Source organism: Myotis myotis, unplaced genomic scaffold (genome assembly GCF_014108235.1).
Source record: "Myotis myotis isolate mMyoMyo1 unplaced genomic scaffold, mMyoMyo1.p scaffold_m19_p_3, whole genome shotgun sequence".
Taxonomy (NCBI): Eukaryota; Metazoa; Chordata; class Mammalia; order Chiroptera; family Vespertilionidae; genus Myotis; species Myotis myotis.
The window spans coordinates 112,163,698-112,176,681 of NW_023416335.1; the positions used below are offsets into that span (position 1 = coordinate 112,163,698).

The following is a 12,984-nucleotide window of genomic DNA, read 5'->3' on the forward strand; positions in this document are numbered from 1 at the left end:
TAAAGATTTTTTTTAAAAATCTGAATAAAAAAGTTTTTTTCTCTCTCAAATAGTACCTGATGATGATAATGGGGGTAGTGTCAGTCTGGCCTAAACCAGTTTGTTTTCATTAAAGGTTAGAAATTTTTGAGCCTTACTTTCCTGTAAAGATGAGCAGTATTTCAAAAATTGGCTCAACTGACTAGTTTGCAGACCTCAGAATTGCATTTTTGGATGTAGGACAAAAACATGGATTATTTTATATTAATAGTGGCCTACACAATTGTATGTATAGACCAAGTTGGATAAATGCTCTAACAAAGATTGAATTTTATGTTTAATTTTCACGTAAATTGTTACTTTATGACAATACTTTCAGCTGTAGTGAAGTGTGGGCCCCTTAACCCTTACTCTACCTCATGACAGGTGGTTGTATGGTATGGTGGAAAAAGCAGCTTTTGGGGAGGAAAAAATTTGGTTTCAAGTGCAATCCAGATTGTCCGGCCCCACCCCTCATCCCAAGCACTATGGTTTTTAGGCAGATCATTCAGCTTGTCTGAATCTCCATCTAATCCTAGCCTAGGTAACATGGCCTGGGCTGACCGCTGTGGATTCCTTTATGGCAAGGTCTCTACTTCAGCACTATTGACATTTGGGGTGGGGGTGTAGAGGCTGCCCTGTGTCTACACAAAGAGAAGTAAATGCCTTAATGCCTTCCAGTGACCCTGCACTGTGCCAGGTTCTCTCACTTGGGTTTCACAGTAATCCTTAGGAGGATATTTCCTGTTTCACAAGTGGAAAAAGGGTGAAAGTCTGACCAAGTTCAAAGTTCCATCAGAACATGGATCTGACCAAAGCCTCTCCTCTCTGTGGTAGCGGAATGGTAAAAATTAGCATGCACTGACCCAGGTGTAAAAAAAAAGCAACATTGAAAACTGGGAATACTCAAAATCTGAAATTACTCATAAAATCCAATCCTGGGGTGGCAAGTGTGGACAGACAAGTCATGCACAGAGCCTGGTGAACTGTTTGCTCTCTTGTGTTCCCCCACCCGCAGGGCACCCTAAATTATATGCTACCTCTTCTCAAAGTTCTGCATCACCTGCTCCTGTGGGAGTACAGAGGCCCAGTTGTATTATTTGTTTATAGCTCAAGAGCCTAGCATAGGACCCTCCCTTCTGTCCATCTTGTGCTACCTAGTTCTTCCCTCGTTGACCCTGCTGTTTCCCTCTTGGGACCTCCAAAACACCTCAGCTGCTGCAAAGAATTGACTACATGCCACCTAGAGGTTTTTTTAGCCTATAGTGAATTTCAAACACCATTCCTCACACCAACTAAAGGTCCATGACATAAAGACCTCTTTAGAAGAGCGGAGTTGGAGATAGAAGTTCACAGATGGCCAATCCCAGTTTTGGTTTGTTTCATGGTGGCGGGGGGTGGGTACACAGGGCTGAGGACCTTCACTGGCCGGTGGGAGCAGGCCTTTGAGCAGGGTCTTTCAGGCCACTGGGACCAACTCGACGGGAGTGCGCACAGGTCATGTCCCTGATAAGGTGCATCATTTCCCCCACTTGGTTTCAAGAGGAGAGATCAGGGTGGCATAGCAGTTTTGTCAAGTAAGCAAAACAGTCAGCCTGAGGCTGTTCTGCAGTTGGTTGGGGAGCTCTGGGCTTGTTGAAGAGGGAAAGAGGGTCCCTACTGACAGTAATAAGCCCATCCTTGGAAGCCACAGATGGTGGAGCAGGGCTGTGACTTCTGGTGGGGAAGGAGTGACGCCCAGGGGTCACAAGGCACCCACACCCAGTTTCCCTGGTTACAGTAGCCCCATTGAACCTCCTACCCTAAGGTGTACAAACATGTACACATCACACATCTCATGCCATGTACACCACACATACATGCACACACTTCCCCGCACATAACCGCCCAGCCCCACCTCACACCCCCTCACCTGTCCCTTCCCACTGCCCAGGCCTCCCTTGCCCCAGGAATCCCAGCAAAACCTCCTGAAAGCTTCCTGTTAGCTCCCCTGGGAACTCCCTGTGTGTCTCTCCTGTGTAGTAAAGTATTATTATTATTTTTTAATATATTTTATTGATTTTTTACAGAGAGGAAGGCAGAGAGATAGAGAGTTAGAAACATCGATGAGAGAGAAACATCGATCAGCTGCCTCCTGCACACTCCCCACTGGGGATGTGCCCGCAACCAAGATACATGCCCTTTTACTGGAATCGAACCCGGGACCCTTGAGTCTGCAGGCTGATGCTCTATCCACTGAGCCAAACCAGTTAGGGCAGTAAAGTATTATTTTATCATGATCTGTTTATAGTTCTCCCACTAGACTGTGTTACTTGAGCACAAGAATGGTTTATTTTTTCATTTGTTTTGTTTTGGTGGGGGCATTTAGAACCCAGGGAACTAGCGAGGCAAAGGGTTTTTGGTGGCCACAAGACTGCCCTCACCTGCTACCTATGCCAATCTGAACCAACCAATGGGAGAAAGCTCTGCTTCTCAGGCTAGCCAATCAGCAGGTGAGGTGTCCACATGCTCGGTCTCAGCCTGGCTGTTCTCTTTTCTGTGTGTAGCCAGGATAGAAGGGCCTCAGTCAAGGGTCAGGCACTAGGTTGCTCTTGACCCAACTAGTGTCCAGAACTCTACCAGGTAGGCACCGCCAGTGTGGGGGCATAGTTCCAGTCACTTCTTCCTCAAATAAATCCCCATGGCCTAGGAAGACCACACAGAGCAGGGGCAGAATGGCGTGCTCTATCCAGCATTTCTCAAACATCTCCCCCCACTCCACCTCCCTGCCAGCTCTCCTTGAATCTGCACTTTCCCCTCCAGCAAAGAATAATGAAAATGAATTTGCCAGTTTCCTGAATGGGCATATTTTATGGCTGATTCAGACTCTTCTAGAGCTAGTATCAGTGGAAACTAAGTAAAACTGCAGCAGAAAGAGGAACAAATGCCTTCTTATTCCCCAAGATGGAACTCCAGAGTACATTTTGAACATAAAAACCTATCTGAATGGTTCCTCTTGCCTTAAAAACAAAAACAAAAATGATAAAAGCCATATAAACATTGTGGTGTCATTAAAAATAGCATGCTCCCATTCCTCAAGATTCTGCACTGCACAGCGTACTGAGGGGAAGCAAGAATACTTCGTAACTCCAGGAGGTCAAGTTCTCAACAATCTGTGGTTCAATGTGTATCAATAAGGAAAAGAATAACAATGGGAGAAATTACAGATTGATTTTATTTCTCCCTTCTCCTTCACATGACCTCACAGCATCTCATGAAGACAAGAGCAAGGCCTCAAGTTTGGTTCTCAAGTTCAACGTAAGTTTGGAAGTAAAGATGGAAACTTGGTAATGCTTATTTTTAGAAGGGAGGAGATGCAGGGAAAAAAAGAGTAAAGGGGGTGGAGAGATAAGGCAGACAAAGTAAGCAGCACCAGCGAATACTAAATCTGGAAGTGACCCCCGGGGACAACTTGTCCAGAGGTTCTCAAGCCTTTTTATTTGTCTGTTTATCTCCATATCTATCATCTTAAATAGCAGGCCCATGCCCCACCTTTTCCCCAAGTGACATCTTAAGAAAAGCACAATATCTATCAATATAGAAAAGTGCCTTGGCCTTCCTCCAACCCTCCTCTACCCAAGCAATCCAGGCCTCTCAATACACTGCCTGCAAAGTAGAGACCTAACCCAACTCCTTAATATGCTGATGAGGAAACTAAGGAACAGAAGGGAACTAAGGGGAATTAATTCACTGGAGAAGAATTGGAAGTATTCTCCAAGATGATATTGGAAAGAACTAACAAAGATGGACCTAGAAACTTGGAAATTAAGTGAAGTGGGGGAAGGGGATAGTGGAAGTGATGGTGAAACAGTTGACCATGGCATGACCTTGAGCACTGCACGGTTTGGGTTCCAGAGGCTAGAGACCGTTCAGTTTCCCTGTGTCCACTCCCTGCTCTTCACCTGCTGCTCTAATTATGGTGTCCTTCTCCCCCCCCCCCCCCCAAAGAGGAATGCACCACCAACACTTCACTGTCTCTAGATCTTTTTTGTTCATCAGTTTATTTTGGTCATTAGATTCCACAAATAAATGAGATCATGTCTTTGTCTGGCTTATTTCACTTAGTATAATACTCTCTAGGTCCTTCCATGCTGTCTCAAGGAGTAAGAGATCCTTCTTCTTTATAGCTGCATAGTATTTCATGGTGTAAATGTACCACAGCTTTTTATCCACTCATTTACTGATGGGTGCTTGGCTGTTTCCAGATCTTAGCTATTGTAGGTTGTGCTGCTAGGAACATGGGGATGCACATATTCTTTCTGATTGGTGTTTTGGGATATATTCCTAGAAGTGGCATCACTGGGTCAAATGGCAGTTCCACATTTAATTTTTTGAGGAAACTCCACACTGTCTGCATTCCCATCATCAGTGTACTAGGGCTCCTTTTTCTCCACATCCTCACCATCACTTATTGTCTGTTGAGTTATTGATAATAGCCATTTTGGCAGGTGTGAGGTGGTACTTCATTGTTTTAATTTGCATCTTTGATGATTAGTGACATTGAGCATTTTTTCATATGTCTCTTGTACATTTGTATGTCCTCTTTGAAGAAATATCTGTTCAGATCTTCTGCCCATTTTTCAATTGGGTTGTCTGTTTTCCTTGTGTTGAGATGCATGAGTACTTTTTATATTTTTGAAATTAACCCCTTTCAGATGTATCATTGGCAAATATGTTCTCCCAAACAGTGGGCTCCTTTTCATTTTGATGCTGATTTCTTTTGCTGTGCAGAAGCTTTATAGTTTGGTGTCATCCCATTTATTTATTTTTTCCTCGGAAATGATTAGTGAAAATTCTGCTCTGTGAGACGTCTGATATTTTGCTGCCTACATTTTCTTCTAGGGTTTTTATGGTTTCATGAGTTATATTTAAATCTTTTATTTATTTTCAGTTTATTCTCAAAATAAACTCAAAGTTGGCAGTATAATTTCATTTTTACATGTATCTGTCTAATTTTTCCAACACCATTTATTGAAGAGACTGTCCTTACTCCATTGTATATTCTTGCCTCCTTTGTTAAATATAAATTGAGCATAATGGCTTGGGTCAATTTCTAGGTTTTCAGTTCTGTTCCACTTATCTATATGCCTGTTCTTATGCCAGTGCCAGGCTGTTTTGAGTACAGTGGCTTTGTAGTCTACCTTGATATTAGGTATTCAGATCCTTCCAACTTGGTTCTTCTTTCTCAAGATTGCTGGGGCTATTCAGAGTCTTTTTGGTTCCATATAAATTTTTGTAGTATTTTTTCTAGATCTGTGAAATATGCCATTGGTATTTTGATAGGGATTGCATTGAATCTATATTTTGCTTTTGGTAGTATGGACACTTTAATTATGTTAATTCTACCAATCCATGAACATGGTCTATTCTTCAATTTGTTTACATCTTCTATGTTTTTTTTCAACATTCTGTAGTTTTCCAAATACTGGTGTTTTTTTTTACCTCGTTGGTTAAGTTTATTCCTAAATATCTTAATTTTTTTGTTACAATTGTAAATGGGATTTTTTTAAGTTTCTATTTCTGAGAGTTCATTATTGGTGTATGAAAACGCCATTAATTTCTGGGCACTAATTTTGTATCCTGCTACATTGCTGAATTCATTTATTTTTATTTATTTGTTTATTTATTTATTTATTTTTGACATGCATTTTCTTTTTATTTTTAATCTTTATTGTTTAAAGTATTACATATGTCCCCCCTTTTCTCCCATTGGTTCCTTTTAGCCGCCCTCGCCCCAGCCCCAGGCCTCCGCCACCTTACTGTCTGTGTCCATGAGCTATGCACATATGCATACAAGTTATTTGGTTGATCTCTTCCCATCCACCCATCCCAACCTTCCCTCTGATATTAGACAGTCTGTTACATGCTTCTTTGTCTCTCAATCTATTGTGTTCAGTAGTTTATTTGTTCATTTGATTCCACATATAAGTGAGACCATGTGATACTTGCCTTTCTCTGACTGGTTTATTTCGCTTGGCATAATACTCTCTAGGTCCTTCCATGCTATCTCAAAGTGTAAGAGATCCTTCTTTTTTATAGCTGCATAGTATTCCATGGTGTAAATGTACCACAGCTTTTTTATCCACTCATCTACTGATGGGCACTTGAGCTGTTTCCAAATCTTAGCTAATGTAAATTGTGCTGTTACAAACATAGGGGTGCATACATTCTTTCTGATTGGTGTTTCAAGTTTCTTAGGATATATTTCTAGAATTGAGATCACTAGATCAAATGGCAGTTTCATATTTAATTTTTTGAGGAAACTCCATACTGTTTTTCATAATGGTTGCACCAGTCTGCATTCCTACCAGCAGCGTACTAGGGTTCCCTTTTCTCTACATCCTCATTTATTAAATCTAATAGTCTTTTTGGTAGAGTCCTTAGGGTTTTTTGGGGTATAATATCATGTCACTTGCAAATATTGATAGTTTTACATCCTCTTTTTCAATTTTATTTTTTCTTCTTGTCTGATCTCTGTACTTCCAGTACTATCTATAATAATAAAAGTATAATATGCTAATTAGACCACACAGCTGAATGACCTTCCAGACATCCTTCCAGACAACCTTCCGGACAAAGCCAAAGCTGTGATGGCTGAAGCAAGCCACTGTGGCAGCGAGGGCTGAGGCAAGCCACATGGCAGCGATGGCTGAGCCCTTGCACGAATTTCGTGCATTGGGCCTCTAGTGTTGAATAAAAGTAGTGAAAGCGGACAACCTTGCCTTGTTCCTGATCTTAAGGGAAATGATTTTAGTTTTTGCCCATTGAGTATGATGTTAGCTTTCTGTTCTTCATAAATGGCCTTTATTATGTTGATATATGATCCCTCTCTTCCCACTTGGCTGAGAAATGGTTTTATCAGAAATGGTTGTTGGGCCCTAGCCAGTTTTGCTGAGTGAATAGAGTGCCGGCCTGTGAACTGAAGGGTCCCAGGTTCGATTCAGGTCAAGGGCACATGCCTGGAATGCAGGCTTGATCCCCAGTAGGGGATGGGCAGGAGGCAGCCAATCAATGATTCTCCCTCATTACTGATGTTTCTATCTCTCTCTTCCTTTCCTTTCATCTCTGAAATCAGTAAAAACATATTTTAAAAAAATGGTTGTTGGATTTTGTTGAATGCTTTTTCTGCATCTATTGATATGATCATGTGACTCTTATCTTTCAATTTGTTTATGTGATGTATCACATTTATTGATTTGCGAATATTGTACCAGTCTTACATCTCTGGTCATGATTTATGATCTTTTTAATATATTGCTGGCTCCAATTTGCTAATATTTTGTTGAGGACTTTATCATTTAGTTCACCAGGGATACTGGCCTGTAATTCTCTTTCTTTGGTAGTGTCTTTATTTGGTTTTAGAATTAGAATAATGCTGGCCTCTTGGGGAAAAAAAATTAAGCTTACAACTGTTCCTTCTTCTTGGATATTTTGGAATAGTTTGAGGAGTATAGGTGTTAGTTCTTTGAATGTTTGGTAAAAGTCCCCTGTGAAGTCGTCTGGACTCAGGCTTTTATTTACTGGGAGTTTTTTTGACTACTGCTTCTATTCCATCAATTGTTATTGGCCCATTCAGGTTTTTTTGATTTTTCCTGATGCAGTTTTGGGAGTTAGTATTTTTCTAGGAATTTGTCTATTTCATCCATATTGTCCAGCTTGTTGGCATATAGTTGCTCACAGTATTTTCTTTCTTTTTTTTTTTTTGGTTAGAGCAAAGGTGGAGGTTTATTGAAGAACAAGTACAGACTCCCACGTGGGGGGGGGGGGGGAAGGGTCCCACGGAGTTCCTTTTCCCTGCGGCTTATACATAGGTGTACCAGCTGATAATGAGGATTTTGCAAAATAATTAAGCGGGACATCTTGTAAAGGCTGCAGATCTTTGTGCCTTGATATCCCCTCTGACTGGTTACTATTCGCTTGGACTGGTTACTACAGTAACTCCTGGCTCAAAGGTTGGACCTCACATGAGGTCCTCTCCCCTCCTTCCTTATTGTCTCCCTATTCCCTCTGGGCTTTCTTCTTCTCCTTCTAGATGAAGGGCTACCTCTCCTTTGTTTTGTAATATAGACCTTTTGCTGATCTCAGCTCCCTCATTCTGTGGAAATACACCTGTTGCAGCATTTCAGCTCCTCTATTCCATGGAAATATACCTTCTGCTGCTCTGCAGCCCTGTGCTTCCTCCATGGTCCCCTTAATTTCTAAAATGTGCTAAACCTGCCCTATGTCACCCTTGAAATTCCTGTTTCAAGAACAGCATCAGCCGGTGTAAACGGGCTGCATAAGGTCCTAGATGCCGGCGGGGACGTCTTGTCCTCTTGCAAACCTGCCCGGATCACACTGCAGAGGCTGCAGAGGCCCTCGGGGCAGAAGTTTGCAGCGGGAGGAGGGGGCCCATGCTTTCTCTGCTGCTCTCAAAACGCTCCCTTTCATCTGTTGGCACTCATATGAACTGTGGGGTGGCAAGATTGTCTACACACAATGCTTGCCTTGCTTGTGTGCCCCCAAGTAGGACCCCAGTCCCCCACACCTGACTCAGGGCGAAGGGGAGGGAAGTCCCAAGGGGACATGCTTTTATGGCCACTTGGGTCCATAAGACCCAGCTGGGCCTGGCAGCCAGCTGCTGCGGTACACACGGGTCAACAGGAGGGGATTATACCCAACCAGCAGTATCTGTTTTCTTCCCCCCGGTCCCTGGGCTTCTAGACAGTGTCCAGTAACTCTTTCACTTGCCTCAGTGAGAAACGGGCATGTATGCTGAAAGGGAAATGGGAGTGTGGGCCCCTTCCCGTTCTCCCCCTCCCCCTCCCCCTCCCACCCCGAGGGGTATGGTGAGGCCACGAGTAATGTGTAAGCCGCCTGTGAGGCCATGGGAGCCTGGACAGCTCCGTGGACTAAGAAAGGCCACAGAGAAACTACTTCTAGGCGTGAGCCCTCATGGTAGCTGCTTGCCCCAGGGCACAGCTCCTCCCCCTGAGGGCCCTGCTTGGCTTAGTTTTGTCTCCTATAGAACTCTGCAGTGGGGAAGTCGGGGCTGCAGCAAAATAATGGCACCGGCAGGCAGCCCCAAGTGCATCCCACCTGCAGGCCGGATGGGACATAGAGGAAAACTTCGATGCGATGCAAACGTAAGTCCTGCTATAAACCCAGGTGTTTCACAGCCGGTGCTCTGGGTTCTTTGCATAACACATGCCATGGCCAAGCGCATTTTGTTTCTAGATGTTTAGTGACATTAACAATAGAAAGACTGAAATTTAGTATATACCTATATTGCCCAAAAGCAGTCAAAATGACTGCATTGTGAAAGAATAATGTGTAAAGAAATTTGTTTAAAATTAATTTTTAATATTTTGTATAGTATTTACAGTTATATAACAAGGTATTAGTAAATATTAACAAAAAAAATGTACCTCACTCGGAAAAAAAATAATTTATGCATTATTATTTGTACATTTCATGCAAATGAAAGTGGAAATCTTTTTATGTGTACATCTTCCACAAACATACTTTTGACATTTTTCACATATATTATTTGTTTTGTTGTTGTGGCAAAGTCGTACTTGACAAATCTTGCGTTTCTTAGAATGGGTTGCATTTGATGATGTTGCAGTTGATCTTTGTGGGTCTTCATGTTCTGATGAATTTTTCTGTCTTGCAGCTCTGTATTCGGTGGAAAGCTGTTCTGCTAATTGAAACAAGAACTCTTTTCGTTGTATTTGTATTCCTGTCGTTTCTTTGTAAAGGATCCAAGCATTTATAGCAGCCAAATCTAAAATATTGAAAAATATTTGGAGGGGCCATCTACGAGAACTAGCTTTTACTGTGTATTTTCTGGCCATTTGATCCGCCATATCAACTCCAAATTTTGTGCTGTTATAAAATTGAATAGATTCCGGTAACATTTTTTTATTACTCTTATCAATTTTCACAAATTTATGCCTAGAACTTAGAACAGCTACTCTTTTATTTGGTTTGCTTTTATATATTGTAAGAACACAATTCTCTGATTTATATAGCAGCGTGGAAAAACGAGGCATGTTATCCTTCGTTTGTTTGGCTGCTTTGGGTAGTTCTCTTTTGTTTCCTCTAATAGTTCCAAGTAGAGTTGTTTGTTTGGCCAATAATTTTGTCGCGAGTGACATGCTGGTGAAAAAGTTATCGGTCGTAACATTTCTTCCACAGCCTGTATATGGCTCGACAAATTTCAGAACAACGTGTTCACTGAGAAGCATTGACGATGGTTGCTGTTCATCTTTCCCCAAATAAGGAAAACCATTCAAAACATATTTGCTACTAACATCTGATGCAAGCCAGAATTTGATGCCGAATTTGTTGGGTTTATTAGGCATATACTGTGTAAACCTGCACCTGGCTTTTGACGGAAATAATTGCTCGTCAACTGTTATATTTTGCCCTGGTTGATAGCAAGCTTGACTCTTTTCAATGAACTTGTCCCATACTTCCGAAACCAAGGCAAACTTATTTGTTTGTAGGTGCCTACTTCTTTCGGTTCTTCTGTCAAAAGGAATAAATCGTAGGATTTGCTTGAACTTTTCTCTGGCCATAATTTTCCTGAAGAATTCGGGACCCCACTTTGCTGACCATAAATAACTGAGTTTTAAATTTTTTGCCTCGTAGGCTCCACGAGCATATAAAATCCCAATAAATGCACGTATTTCCGGTAATGTTGTCCAATCGTTCCTCAAAATTCGGCGGCCTTCTTCTTCTGTGCACTTCTTTATATGTTTGATAATATAGTTATCTATTATCAACGAGAATGCACTGATAAGATTATCTGCCATAATGTTCCTTTTTGCGTAGCCTGTTGGCCCTTTCACACCCTTGAAAATACAAGTACATGGTAACCTTCCAGGAATACCACCTTCGTCAAATTTTGACCACACAGTACCATCGGCAGCTGTTTCGGTCTCCTGAATGGTGTGTTCAGTTTCTTCATCAGAGTCTGAACTACTTAGCACCCTACACCTTGTCCTGGGCATATTGATGGCACTTTCTTTTTCATCACTGGTGATCGACTCTTCATCGCTATCTTCAGTGTCAGATGTTTCACTTTGAATATAATCCGCTTCATTTTCAGACGATACTTCAGAATTTGCTGCATCTGATTCTATATCGGAGCACTCTTCACTTATGTTCGTTAGCTTTTCCAGTAACTCCCTTCTCTTCGACATTTCTTTCATGAATTTAGGGAGCAAAAGAAATACAATAAACAACCTATTAGAACAAGTATCACTGCATAAAGATTCGAATACCAAGTACTAGTTTACCTTATTGAGCAACTGCAACTTATCAAGTATCGCCAATTTATCATGTACTTGTATGTTATCATGTGACGGTAATCGAAAAAAATGAAAACTGTTATTTCAATACAGAGCCGAGCTGGTCATATAAGAAATTTACTCAATTCAATAATAAGAGTCATTTGATTATTTAAAATTTCCCCAAGCAGTCAAAATGACTGCTTTTGGGCAATATAGGTATAACACATATATATATACCGGAAATGAAGGAGGGGGAGGTAACTACAATTATTAATAAACGCATTTATATGTTGTACAAAAAGTCACAAAATTCTAAGACATTGTGTCCTTATATACATAATTGTTTTTCTAATTGAAATTAAAAAGCAGTCAAAATGACTTCCTTGGGCAATCTAGTGTTAAAGTAACCGCTGCAGGAAGGAGGTGTTGAGCATCAGGAGCAGTTGAGGAGCTCTGTGTCTTGGGCTCAGACACTTGCCTGGAGGAGAGGTCAGGCCCAAACCACCTCTGCTTCCTTCCTTTGTCAAATGTCGTGAGAGGGAAACTGACAGAGTCTCGGGGACTCCACAGAGAACTGTGATCCCCCGTTTGAGCTGCCTGTGCCCCCAGGTCCAGCCAGGGGACAGGCCCCTCCCTCGTCAGGTATATCGACCAGAGAGAATTTTTAACTCAGCCAGGTAGGGTATGAAAGGGAAAGGGGAGAGAAAGCATAAGGTTGGCAGGTCTGATTGGGTGACATCTAGGTCCCCGCCAAGCACAAATCACCAGGCACCACTGGCCTCTGAACACTGACCCAAGGACAGGGTCTGCGCACACCGGGCCCCCTGTCCGGTTAGTGGCTCATCTGTTGGCTTCTGCACCCGTCTGGCTCTGGGACTAGTGTGATCCGGCTCCGTCTGCTGGTCTCCGGGCAAGGAGCTCGGCTGTTAGATCCTTAAAGGCAAAGCACAAAAATGAAAACGTGCGGAGAAAAAATAAAAACGATTAGGGTGTGTTTTCCGTGTTAGCACCCGGTTTTAATTATACACTAAAATCCGCCTAGGCCATGGCAGTCCCTTGAGGCCTTGCAAGGGTCCACGCCCCGGGGCAGATAAGTCCTCCAGGAGCCCGCGCCCGCGTGTCTGGGGAGTTTCCACGTTCCCGGGAAGTTGCGTGGGGAGTCTGTCCCCCTCCCCGCAGCTCCCTGAAAAAAATATTTCCAAATGCCCCTTCTGCGGCCAGGGTCTCGCTGCGCCGGCCAGGAGGTCCCCGGTGGACGCCTTGGGCCGTGCTGGACGCTTTCCACCCGCTCGGAGCCAGACAAGAGACTCTCCGAGATGAAAGAGATGAAGTTGGGGGGTTTTGGGGGGCGGAGGTGCTCTCTCGCCCACTCCCCCACCCTTCAGCTGCGTCTCTCTTTGACTTTTACCCTATTGTCAGTCGCCACCTTGTGGCCACTTTTATATTGCCGCCTTCCTCCGTAGCTCCGGGGCATTCGGTAAGGGATGAGATTTGATCTTGTTGCCCGAGGCAGAGTTCCAGGAGCCCGGAGGCGATATCAGGATCGCCCCGGTTACTCCGAGTGTCCACGTTTCATTGGTTCTCTGGAGATTGTACCGGCAGTCATATAGACTATATGCCTTGGGGCAACTTCTGGCTGAGCTGTGAG

General features: G+C 42.9%; 1 protein-coding gene across 1 annotated transcript; it reads right to left on the bottom strand.

Moving 5' to 3' along the window:
- Positions 1 to 596: 596 nt before the first annotated feature.
- LOC118650549 (piggyBac transposable element-derived protein 4-like) lies at positions 597 to 11,246 on the bottom strand. The gene is made up of 2 exons (XM_036298951.1): positions 9,615 to 11,246; positions 597 to 662 (listed from the first exon to the last, which is right to left on the bottom strand). The coding sequence occupies exons 1-2, from the start codon at positions 11,244 to 11,246 to the stop codon at positions 597 to 599; spliced, it is 1,698 nt and encodes a 565-aa protein (XP_036154844.1).
- Between the last annotated feature and the right edge of the window lie 1,738 nt (positions 11,247 to 12,984).

Bases quoted from the DNA above. Each gene is read 5' to 3' on its own strand.
- LOC118650549 (XM_036298951.1), bottom strand. From the start codon at position 11,246: ATGTCGAAGAGAAGGGAGTTACTGGAAAAGCTAACGAACATAAGTGAA. The intron at 663-9,614 runs GTACGACTTTGC...CTCTTTGTGTAG, and splicing joins AGAAACGCAAGATTTGTCAA to ACACAGGGCAGCCTCTACAC.